General features: G+C 47.9%; 1 protein-coding gene across 5 annotated transcripts in view; it reads right to left on the bottom strand.

Moving 5' to 3' along the window:
• Positions 1 to 12,766, bottom strand: part of Mtus2 (microtubule associated scaffold protein 2) — a 372,456-nt gene that overhangs the window by 46,176 nt on the left and 313,514 nt on the right. The window contains exon 1 of one of the 5 annotated variants that reach the window (XM_048418732.3): positions 7,367 to 7,723. The exons of the other annotated variants lie outside the window; for them this stretch is intronic. Within the exon in view, the coding sequence (XP_048274689.1) occupies positions 7,367 to 7,450 (84 nt within the window). The 5' untranslated portion in view covers positions 7,451 to 7,723. Of the gene's footprint in view, positions 1 to 7,366; positions 7,724 to 12,766 lie in introns of those variants that run through there. 5 annotated transcript variants of the gene reach the window in all.

Here is a 12,766-nt window from a genome sequence, read left to right as displayed (position 1 = left end):
GGTTTCTATCTACATGTTGAGAACCTGCTTCCTGGAGAGTTCAAACCACCTCCCTTGGCTTACAATACTGAAGATGGCGTGAATTCCTTGTGAGCAGTTGCTTCTCTGTACTATTTAGGGAACAACTGTGACCAAAAAGCCAAAATGCCTAGGCGTTTCCAGTACCAATGCTTTTATCCTGGATATTCTGGACCCACGGTCAATTCGTTGAAGGACGGCCGCAGAAAGCACAGATCCAGAGCACGGCTAGTACTGCTGGTCAGCCCTGGGCTTTCTTCCCATTTATGGGGAGGTAACAGAACTGTGTGGTGAAGGAACCAGCGGGCTTAGAAACAAAAACTTGCAGGAGTTTCAACCCGAGCCCCAGTTATCATCAAACACTGGGCACACCACGGTTCTCCCCTCCCCTCCTCACTTCTGCAGACAGATGGAGCAAGGGCTGAACCGGACACGGACAGGATCTAGCACTCCCGGTCCCTCAGCTTGTCACGTCTGACTGCAGGAGAGGCAGTCAGCGGCCACTCATCTGACTCTGGAAACTTCTCTAGCTGTATCCCCGACCCTCCTGACCCCCTGGCCCCCAACTCACCCCTGCCTCCACCCCAAGAGCTCACCCTACCCGTGTATCCTTGATACTGATTTGTGACTCGTAGGTGGGGACATTTCCATTGTTTGTTGCCTCTTCCACACAGTCTTCTGGGGTTGCAACTTCAGACAGGATGGCTGTTTGGTTCTCCCTGTCCATTCTAGATGCATCTTTCTGACTTCCCTGGACACATTCCTGCTAAAGAGGCTGGCTCAGCTCCGCCTTAGCTTGCCAAGGCCAGCCTGCCTGTTCTTATGAGAAAATTTCTTCCGTAATGTTTGCTTTTTTTGAAATGATATCAACCCCTCTAATTTATGCATCAAGTGAGTTATTTTGTGTTTCCTGAAAGCCAAGCCAGAATGACGTCATGACCCTGCAATGGTGCCAACAGCTAAGACCGTAGGACCAGCATTTTCTAGGCGAACACCAACGACTCTTGCCGTTTGTTTTGTCCTTGCTGCATGTGTCCCGTACCCATCACGGAACCACAGAACCCAGCAGAAGCCTTGATCTTGAGATGCCCTTAGTCTCTGGGGACAGCTGAGATGCCTTCTACAAGGACTTCAAGCCACTCTTCTCGCTGCTCCCTGGGTGATGACAAGACAGGGGGACTGGGATGGGAGCAAAGCATCCTCTGACGCGGGGGTCGGATCAGCACTTCCCTAAATGGGGAATGCGTGGAAAATTCCTAACTGGTGCCAAGCACGTGAACTCCTGTGTTCACTCAAGAGGGCTAAATATAGACACCAACAGCCAACAGCCATCCACATTGTCCTGGTGACAAAGTCCAGGCCTTGCAGAGTCCAAGCAGGCCATTCGTGACCGGGGACTGTTTAGTCTAAGACAGGCTTAACTTCAGATGAGTACCTAGGGAGCACTCATGGTCTCCCCAAGTCAGCAGCTGCAGCTTTGCAGCCGCATCTCCGTTGGAGCATGGGCCTCTCCTTCACAGTACTGGCTCTTCATTTATTTTAGCATGGCAGGGAAATCTTAGATGTGGAAGCCAAGACAACCAGGGACCAGGGAACAACAAGTTCACCCTCCTTCTCCAGTCCTGAATGTAGGCGCCCACAGCAGGCCTGCTCTCCCGGAGCCTACCCACCTTTGAAGACTTGGTCACAGTCTTCCACAGACCCCTGCGAATTCTGCTGTCGCTCTTTCCTAGCTAGACCCACCTGGCAGAGCCGAGAACCCACTCATTCCTGCGTCACCAAGCAACTGGACGTGTGGCCAAGCCCCAAAGTCAGTTTGCCACACTCTGTTACCTTAACCTGCTTAGTCACTGGGAGTTACCTGTTTAGATGGCTGACACCACCTGGTGGGGCTGGTGGTAACAGGAAGTGAAATTGTCTCTCCTAGTTAACATCACCTGTGTGACCACACTTGGGCATCAGCCAGCCATGCGTCTCCTTGAATGAGCAGCCAATCAATAAAACTAAGACTGCATTCCAGTATCCCCGGATGGCTCCTCCTCCAGTGACCCCAGAAACGGGAAGCTTCTATGCCACCACACACTGACTGGGTGCCTACTGCGTGCCAGGAAAAATGCATTTTGACCTCCAAGAAGCCAGTGTCTCAGAGTGAGCCAATACACAAGCAATTACAGAAGAGTGCGAGATAGCCCAGGAGCCTAGGGCTGTCTTGGAGATTTAGGCTGAGGTCAGAGGAGGAACAAACAGGGTCCGTGAAGGGAGCTTCCAAACGGCACCAGGGGCTTCTAGGAACCTTTGTCACTCCAGCAGACAGGCCCAGAGTCTTCATCTTTGTAACTTCTGACCCTGGTCTGTGAAAGTCACTGAAGAACTGCTGTTTGTCTGCAAGGGATACTGAGGACCACTTATGAAATTCACTGCAGACTGAGCAAGCGTCTTCCTAAGAAATGTTTCCCTTGCCTGTGTGTGTGTGTGTGTGTGTGTGTGTGTGTGTGTGTGTATTTATGTGTGTGTATACCAGGAACTCATAACAGTCTTTGCTATATTTTTTAAAATGACATATCATATATTGTACTTATTTAAGTGTACATGCGTGCCCGTGGCTGCCAGCACCTGTGGAGGCCGAGTGTGTCAGACCACCTGGAGCTGGCGTCACAAGCAGTTGTGAGCCACCTGAGGTGGGTGCTGGGAAGCCAACCTAGATCTTCTGCACTAAAGGCCAGTGCTTTTAACTGCTGAGCCATCTCCTCAGCCCCCTTCCCATAGTTCTAAGCTGTTCTGTGTAAGTGCTAATCACAGAGCACTAACCATGCGATGCAGGCCACGATGTTCCCAAGCTAAGCAAAAAAAGACCACACAAATAAGAAGGGGAAGGACTCTGGTGCCCTGGCACATGCCTGTAAGCCCAGAACCTGGGAGGTAGAGGCAGATGATTGCAGGTTCCAGGCCAGCTTAGGCTGAACTTTAAGACTGTGCCTCAGAGAAGAAAGGAGGGTAGGGATCTTTCTGGTATTTGAGTAAATTACTGGGTCCTTTCTATTGGGAATTAAGATGCACACTTTCACACTAAGCCTCATGAAGTTAGGAGTTTTCCACTCTTCTCTGAGATAGCATTGCCTCTTATCCACAAACGTGGGTTAATTCAACTTGGGAAAAATGTGTCAAGCTGGGAAAGTATTTTCTTTGGTACCTTCAGATGAAACAGTCACGGAACACACACATCTCCACGGTAATTTCCGTGCACAGACCATTCATTTTCAGTGTGGATATTAAAAAATGTGACCAGATTTATAGCAGAGCTCTGGGGGGAAAGCCCTTGAGATGTGGGGTGACCTTTTAGCTTTTATTCTGCTCTGGATTTAAGATAGTGCTGATGCGATGTTTGAGTTAATCAATAAGAATTATTTCTTTCCCAAATAATTAACAAGAAGCTCCTATATTTGTATAATGATACATTTTTCAACTCAAAAATGAAATTTAATATAAATCCGTTCAACACAAAGTACCGCTCATATTTAATCTTCTTCCATACACTCCAATGTCTAATTGTGCAAACAGTATGCTCAAATCCTATATTAAAAGAAACCAGAGTGACTGAATTTAAAAGGTCGCCCCAGCTTTTGCCACTGTGCATGCTGGGGGAATCACTTGTTAAAAGAAAGCATCTTGTTTACCCTGGAGACAGTGGCTAATGAGGGAGCATCATCCAGGCAGGAAGATAACGAGGGTATCCACATCTGGATGACTAACGAGCAACTGGAAAGGACAGAGACTGATGGGGCTAAGGAGAAGGACATCGAACATGCAAGGCAGGAGCCTTCTAGAGGGAAAGTTGGTGAACCGGAAATGAGCCAGCACGGAGAGTTTTAACCCATTTATGCTGCACTTAGGAAACTTTCTGACTTTGTGTGGACCCAGTCATCTTCCCCAAAGCATGGCCATCAAGCAGCCCTACAGCCAGGTTATATCTCTGCTAAAAACAAAACAAAACAACAACAACAACAACAACTCAGACAGACCTGCACTTTGCAATTAATACAAGGTAAGAAATGCAAGTCTGGCTTCTAGGCTGAAAAATTCTCTGCATCTTTTATGCATTGCATTTTCTTCTGTGTTTATCCTCAAAACTACCCTCTTGTGATTCTTCATGTTGAGCAAAAGCACTTTCCTCTTGTGCTCTTTGCTGGCAGTTACAACCCCACTCCTTGTCAGTTTAACAAAACTCTACCACATTTATCCAAGTGCAATTCAAAAATTCCATTCCATCTCCAAGAACCTTTTCTGGGATTCTCCCTCAACTTGTTTCAGAGTTGGGGAGTGGTGAGAACCTTCATTTAATTATCCTCTAGTCTCTAACTAGTGCTTAATAGCTCAATGTGTGTCACTGTTGTCTATACAACCTGAAATTTCCTTGGAAAATGTGAATGCACAAGGGAATTAATAACTGACAAAAGGCTGCTCATGTTTCTAAATAATTCTTTGATAGTCTCTGCAGCAACGAGACATGGAGGAAAGCAGGAATAAATATGGCTAATTGGATAGTTTTGGGCAAGTGAGAAGACAAGAGGTATGGATGGCTTTTAAAGACTTATGTACTTATTTTATGTGTATAGGTGGTTTGCCTACACATATCTATGTGCAGCACCTGCATGCAGTACCCAAGGACGCCAGAAGAGGGCACTGGATTCCCCTGGAACTGGAGTTACAGAGGGTTGTGAGGTACCATATGGGTGCTGCGAACTGAACCCAGGTCTTCTGCAAGACCAGCTCTCCAGTCCCAACACAGATCATTTTAAAAATAAACATTTTCTCACTTGGGCAGTTTTGTTTTCATTTTGTTCTTTAGGAAGACTGCACAGTTTCTCCTGGTGCACCGCGTTAAAGAGCCATTCCCAGGCACTGCTTTCTTAGCCCCGTCTCTGAAATGACTTTAAACGTTACTTTCACATCTATCATTTTTAAAAACAACACCTTAGCTCCAGTGTCATCAAACTGCAAAAGAACATATTGTTATCTCTTAAAATCAAATGTTCTCTCTTATAGTTATGGGATGCAGTAGAAAAGGTTTGGTTTCGGAGGGAGAATAAGCTGGGCTAAAGCAGTCAGGAGAACTTCCTAGTGACCTTTGCTACACGTGAACACTTTTCAAACTACATAGATGCTCAGCTGTCAGGACTGACAGAGGGTAGGGCTTACCCAGATCTACAGCATGACACACCCAAAGGCAGAGGAAATCCTGTCTCCTGTCACAGTGCCTGGGTGACAGGTAGCTATGGAGTGAAAGAAGGATTCAGGCATACTTCCTGTGAAGTTATCTTGAAAAGCAAGCAGCAACACACAAATGCTTGCTTTTGTTTTAAAAGGGGAAGTTGCCAACTGCTTTCCAGAGCACCTGTAAATATAGGGATCCATTACACCTGATGCGGGAACACTATGCTGAAACAGGGCAAAGGAAAAAAAAATCAAGAAATATGGTGTGAGCCTAATGAAAAGGGTCAATGATACAATTCAATGTTTTATGTTTCTATCACAGAGAATTTAAGCACTGAATTTGGGGTTTCAAAGCCCAAACAAACGACAGCTACTTAAATATCACCCTTCTAAAGAGACGAGTAACATCGAATTATTTTCCAAAATCCTTAAATGCAAGAATGACATAAGAAAGATTATTTTTAGCAATTTGATTTAAGAGAAAACAGGGGCAAGTTCACTTCAGGATATATTCTTATTCTCATTCTCTCTCTCTCTCTCTCTCTCTCTCTCTCTCTCTCTCTCTCTCTCTCTCTCTTTTTCTCTCCAGTCCAGGCTGACCTGGAACTGGATATGTAGACCAGGATGACCTTAAAACCATAGAGATCCATCCACCTGCCTCTGCCTCCCGAGTGCTGGTATTAAAGGTGTGCACCACCCCTGGACAATCTTTATTCCAAAGGTAAAAACTTTTTTTTTTTTTTGAGATAGGGACTGCCCTTGGTGGCCCAGACTTCACAGTCTACCAACCTTACCTACCTCAGCCCAGCAGCTGAGATTACAGGTAACATCTCTGTGCCTGACTTTGTTTCTGGAACTTTTCGACCTGAGTTCAGGAGTACAAACTTTATAATAAGGCTGGGCATCTGGCTTCTCTTTCCCTTTAGCAAAGAATTGTTATAAAGCTCCCTTGAAGGCCTTTCTGCAGCCACATCTCTTGAAAAAGAGCAGCTACAGTGGTGGTTTTTATAGCCGCTTCCTGTATGTCTATTTCTTAATAACACGCATGTACACAGCGTAAGCTCTGACTTTGGCTGACAGATGCCAAATTCGCTGGCATGTTGGTACCCGAACGAAAGTCCTAGGTGAGTTTGAAGGGACAGCTTAGTTTTCTGAGATGGTGTGTGAGTGGTAGGTCAGGATACATGAACAGAACTGACAGAAGATGATCCCCAGTGACGACCCTGTAATGAGTTTTAAATTAAGCCATATATTTCCCCGTCACCTGGTCACACACTATACCCCAAGCTATCTACTAGTTGACGCCACATGGGTAGAAAAGAGGCAATTTCAGGCTTCTCGTCCCTCGCGAGATTCCATTTCATGCATCTTTGATGAAATCTATAGCCCAAGAAGAGTTCTTGCTAGTAGTTATCTAGAGATAGAATTAAAAACGCCCACACCCCGCTGTAAGTGCCCAGACCAGGCACACATCAAAAGCAAAGCCGGTCTATGTGTTGAATCACTGTGCAGTGCTTGTTCTGACTCGATTTCAGCTCTTGGGCTGTGGATTTCCTTTTTGGTGAACCCTCAGCCTCCCTGGCTCACCAAGTCTTGGCCCCATGCTGCCTACCACTTTGTGACAAGTGAGTTCCATCGCCAACTCTATAGACTCTGCACCTACTTCGCTGGCATGGACAATAAACCCAAGAGGAAATGCTCTTTAAATCCGGAGTGAGAAACTTTCCAAGTTCCAGTGTGGCTTAGGGAAAACATTGTGCCTAGCTGACCCACATCCCGCCCACACCAGAACATCTTAGGTTTCCCAGGTGCATAAAATGCACTAAGAACCTTCCCAGCATTCCCCTAGCAGTTTGGATTTCAAGACTTTCCCAGTATGTCTGCAAAATGCAACAGTTTTATCTGAGCCTGCAGGAACATAAACATTATGTAAGGACCCGCAGAGCCCGGGCGAGCAAACGCTTTTCCGTGAGCACCACTCACGATCCAGCACCCTGGAAGGAGAACCCGGAGCTTCCTGCTCACCAACAAAGCACATAGGCATGCGAGGGAAGGAGGAGGGGGCAGAGGTGGATGCTCGCACCTTCTCTGCTCAGACCAAGGAGGAGGGGAAGAGAGAAGAGGGAAGACCAAGTACCGTCTTGTCCAGGCACTGAAGGCAGTTATAAAGCTTGCAGCAGCCGTGGCCCATCCCGGGGGGCTGGTTCCACAGCACCTGCATTCAACGTCTCAGCCGAGGTGCTGGCTCCCAAAGCGACGCTCCGTGGAACTGTCACAACTTCCATGCGGTCTCCGGGCTACCTTATTTCTCCCGATAACTTCAGCAATTGTGAAGAGGAGGACCCGGGAGGAGAGGGCGGGGCAGCTGGCAAATCTTCCTGCGAGGGAGGGGCGGGAGCTCGGCTGCCGGCGCCGCAGCAGCAGCAGCAGCAGCAGCAGCTGCAGCAGCAGCAGAAGCAGCAACAGCAGCAGTGAGGGCCACCTCGTCTCTGGGAATCCTCAGAGCCGGGCGGTTGAACTGTCGCCTGACAATCCAGTCTTTGACAGTGGCATCGCCCTAAGCAGACAGTCGGCTGCTCTGGGTGCGGCACTGTCTCTGTACCGCGCAGACACGCCTAGAGAGGAAGCAGGGCACACACAAAAGGAGACCCACGGGGACCCGGGGTGGGGGGTGGAGGTAGACCGAGGCGAGCTAGCCTCTCGCCCAGTCCTAGCTGCCTGTCTGGCTAAGTAAATATATTTTTTTAACGTGACTGATGGCAAGGTCTCTCTGCCCAGGGACTCCACTGTTCACAGGGAGGGCTCGTGGGCAAATCTTCACGCCCCAAACAATTGCTTGGGCCTTATTTGATGACATCTTTACATGTACAATATAATTTACATAACTGTAAGATCACTGCCCTATACAAACCATACAAGAATCTTAAGGACTTACGAGTAAATTGGGATAGGAGGCAGCTATTTCCCTTAAGCAGATGACCTACAAGTCTTTTATGGAATTTGAACTCTCTAATCAGCTTGTAATTTCTCAAAATGAAGAGAAGGGGCAAGAGGCAAAAGTTTTCTTCAAAAGAAAAACAAAAGAGGAGTCCTTGTATTTTAAACTGTATTGATGCAACCCGGGAAGGAAAATATGCAAATTTTAATTAAATTAGCTTTACAGCAGAAAAATCCTAAAACTTATCACCAACAAAAATATAAAATTACAGAGTTAGAGAGATGGCTCAGTGGTTAAGAGCACTCGATGCTCTTCCTCTGGGTTCTGTTCCCAGTACCCTTATGGGGCAGCTCACAACCACCTGTAACTCCAGGTCCAGGGGATCAAATGTCTCTTCTGACATTTGACATAAACTCCTCCCGGGTCTTCCTCTCCACAACTGCTGAGGTTATCAAGAGAAAGAAGGTAGCTGGGAGATCTCATGGAAGTTGTAACAGCTCCCAGGGGGGTCCCTTTGGGAGCCAGCACCTCTACTTAGGGATGCCATGGACACACTGAGGGGGGGCTACAGAGTCAGCCTGCTGGAACGCGACCACCGCTGCTGCAAGCTTTGTAACTGCCTGCAGCGTCTGGATGAGACGGTACCCTGGTACCCGCAAAGCATCACACACACACACACACACACACACACACACACACACACACACAGCTAAAATAAATCTAAAGAATACACAATTACTTTTTTAGGAAATTTGCCTAAGGCTATAAGCAGACAATGCATGCTGAAGCTAGGTGAACTTACTAACCGAGCAGATTTTCCCACAGATTTGAGTTACGTAGTAGAAGCCGTGTGGATTTACATAGAGAGGACTATTTGGCGGTCAAATAAGAATAAACTGGAATGTTTGCCCCAGTGTTGAAATCGGAAGCACATGCCTTTCTTGAACCCTACCAGATACATCAGGAGAATCTTTAGGACAGCAATTTGACTAGAACTAACAAATTATTAAATATCCATGCTATTTGGCCCAACACTTCCTCTTCTACCCCACAGCAGGGCTCGAAACAATAAGCAAGGACACAAGCATGGGGTGTTCAATACAGCATCACTTGTAAACACAGAATTAACACTCCCACCCCATATTGTCAAGGCATCCTACTATACAGAAAGGGAATAAGCTGTTGAAGGAGAAAGGAAACTTTTATCCTAAAGCACAAAGCAAAGGCTTAGTGAATATGGCGGCACAGACCTATAAACTCACTGCTCTAGAGGTGGAGACTAACCTGGGCTACACAGTGAGACTCTTTCTCAAAAGCAAAAGCAAAACAAAACAAAAACTTACTCCCACATATGCATACACACGCATGCATGAATGCACACACACACACACACACACACACACACCACGTAAGCATACACACATACTTGGGTAGTTTTGGAATGATGTTTTAGAGATATTCCCTAACAACCAACCAACATAGAACGGGAGGCAGGAGGATGAGATAATTTCCACTGGAGATTCTTCCTCTGTGCTTTATTAGGAACACGTTTTGGTTTGCTTTCCAGTGAAATTTGTAGGGGAAAGGCAGGGACCTTCCACCATCCAGGCTCTGTGGAGTGGGGAGGCAGGTGTGGCGATCTGAGTAAGAATGACCCACACCGCCTCACATATTTGAATGCTTGGTCTCCAGTTGGTGTAACTGTTTGGGAAGGATCAGCAGGTACAGCCTTGTTGGAGGAGGTGTGTCACTGGGAGTGGGCTTTAAGGTGTCAAAAGTCCATGCCAGACCTAGTGGCATTCTCTTTCTATCTCCTGCTTGTGGATCAGAGATGTTCAGCTACCACTCCAGCACCATGCCTGCCACCTGCCTGCTACCACAATAACAGCCATGACAGCCAGGGGCTCACCCTCTGAAACCATCAGCAAAATTCGATTCAATGCTTTCTTATAAGTAGTCTTGGTGATGGTGATTCTTCATAGCAATAGAAGAGGAACCAAGACATGAAGCTTTAGCTTTGTGGAGACAAGATCGGACCATTCCCTCGGAGGAAAGACACTCTTGCCCTTTGACCTTAAACCCGGGCTGAGACTTCTAGAGCAAAATCATTGCGTACAAAGTGGTGATTTTACACTATATATTCAGAGCAGCGTGAACAGTAGTCAAAAGGCAAAAGCAGCCCGAGTATCCGTGGGTAGATGAAGGTTAAAAGAAAATGTGGAATATATATGCAATGAAATATTGCTCGGCTTAATAAAAAGAAAAAAAATGTTGACAGATCCCCTGTTGTCAGCATTCTACACCAAAAACCCCAAGTGGGAGATTGCACACATACCACAACATGGCTGAACTTTGAGGACATTATACCATGAATAAAACAGACTTTAAAAGAAGCCAGAGCCATGTGAAAGGTTATCCCACGTTAGTTGTCTCATTATTGAGTCAGAATGTTGCAATTCAAGGTCAAAGTGTTGAGCTATTTTGAGCCATCCATTGTCCATCTCTACGGCTGATCTAATAACCTTGTGATTGTCCTGTGAAACTTTCTGGAATGTCCTAACCAACTCCTAGCTTCCATCAACATGAAAGCTAAGGGTGTTACCAGGTCACATCAGAGACCTATAGCAGAGATTCCCTTACTTAGCTGTGAACCCCTGATGCTTCCCATTTGGAAAACACCTTGAGTTATTACTTTCTTTTGTTCTGCAACTCTTAAGACTTTCTTGGAACATATTATTTGGGTTCACCGGAGCTCTCCTGGGTGATTCTGTGTCTTGGAGATCTTGCAGGAATCTGTCAACAGGACCAGTCCCTTCACAAGCCCCAGCAGGACCTAGATGGCATAGATGCCAGGATGGGTCAACCCAAGGCCCTGTTGTGGGCCTGGGTGTTAGTCAGATCAGATCAGAACAAACCACCTGGGCTATCTGCCTTGGGTCCTGCAGTGGAGTCAGCTCCCTTATATGCATGCCCTCAAGGTGGGTTCATCCTCACCTGTGGTGAGGGGTGGGGGCCCTCTCTCCCGAGTGCAGGGGCTAGCTCTCTTGCTATAGTGGGCAGCAAGAGGCAAGGCCAGCTTTCCCGGGGCAGTGAAGGGCTGGACGGGCTCAGTACAGCCCTTTGATTTCATCTCGCATGGTTCCTGAGGCCTCCTGAGGGGCCACTGGCCACAGATATCAACACAGACCCCAGCTGCAGTTGAACCATGGACCCACACATGGCCTTTGGTGGCAGTTTAGGGTCAGGCAACATCCTGGCTTTGAGTGGAGGGAATGGCCACTCAGGTGGGAACGGTTCCAGCAGCCATGTGGTCGCTGGACGTCACTAAGGCCTCAGGTTGCAACTGGACCTTGGGCCTCTATGTAACCTTGAATGGCAGTGTAGGACCCAGACTTCAGGACAGACTCCCAGCAGCAGTAGTAGGACCATGGACCCCAACATGGTCCTAAGCAGTAGCTGGGGCTGTATGTCCCCACTGCCCCCAGCAGCAGTATGGCCCTGAGACACCAACCTGATCCTTGATCTCGGGTGTCTGCACAGCCTTTAATGGCAATAGGAGTATTGAACATCAGCACAGACCTTGGCTGTAGTAGGGTCATGGACCCTAACATGCTCCTTAGCTACAGCTCAGGCCCAGAGGTCACCATGTCATTGAGTCACAGTGCAGGCCCCCTCAGATATGGATGCATCCTCGTCCTTGATCACCAAGCTGGACTCAGGTTGCTGGTTTGGCCCTGGGTTTCTTCATGGGGTTCGATGATAAGGTGAGCCATGTATATTGATCTGGACCCTGGTCACTACAGGGGTTCTAGACATGGCCCTCAGCAGCAGCCTGGGTCAAGATGACACTCTAGTCCCAGGTGGCAGCACAGGTCACCTATATCTGTGTGGCCCCTACTGTGGCATGGCCCCCTGACTCCATTCAAGTTGCAGGCTCCGACCCAGATCCCCGGCCTCTGTATGGGGCCCCTTGTAATCTGTGCCACAGAGTTCAGCGCAGACCCCAGCTGCAGCTGGGCCACAGATGCAGACATGGCTCAGGCAGCAGCTTAGTCTGGTCGCCATCCTTGTTCTGAGTGGTAGCTCTGGCCACTTAGAACAGGATGGCTCTGACCGCAGCATGGCCCCTGGACACCAACAAGGCCATAGGGTGCCGCCCAGACCTCAGGCTTCATGTGGCCTTTGGCGACACCATGGGGACATGGGTATCAATCTAGACCTCAGCTGTGGTAGGACCACGGGCATAGACATGGTCCTCAGACGCAGTCTAGGCCTGGATTTCGCCAGGGCCCCAGGTGATGGAAAAAGTCACCCAGATCAGTAAGGTCCCAGTGGCAGAATCACTCGCGGACCCGATCTTGGTCCCAGGAAGCAGCCCAGCCCACTGAAGTCAGCATGGCACTCAATGGCAAGAGATGCCAAGGATATAAATACAGACCCTGGCTACTATCGGACCAGAGACCCACATACGGCCTTTTGTAGTCACCTGATCCGGACATCGCCATGGACCCAGAGGGCAAGCTGACCTCCACCTTCAGCCCAACCCTCTACATCTACTTTTCTTCCTTTATGTGCCTTTCCATGAAGTGTGACCCATTC

Source organism: Myodes glareolus, chromosome 2 (genome assembly GCF_982192425.1).
Source record: "Myodes glareolus chromosome 2, mMyoGla1.1, whole genome shotgun sequence".
Lineage (NCBI taxonomy): Eukaryota > Metazoa > Chordata > Mammalia > Rodentia > Cricetidae > Myodes > Myodes glareolus.
This window is presented reverse-complemented; position numbering and strand designations above follow the sequence as displayed.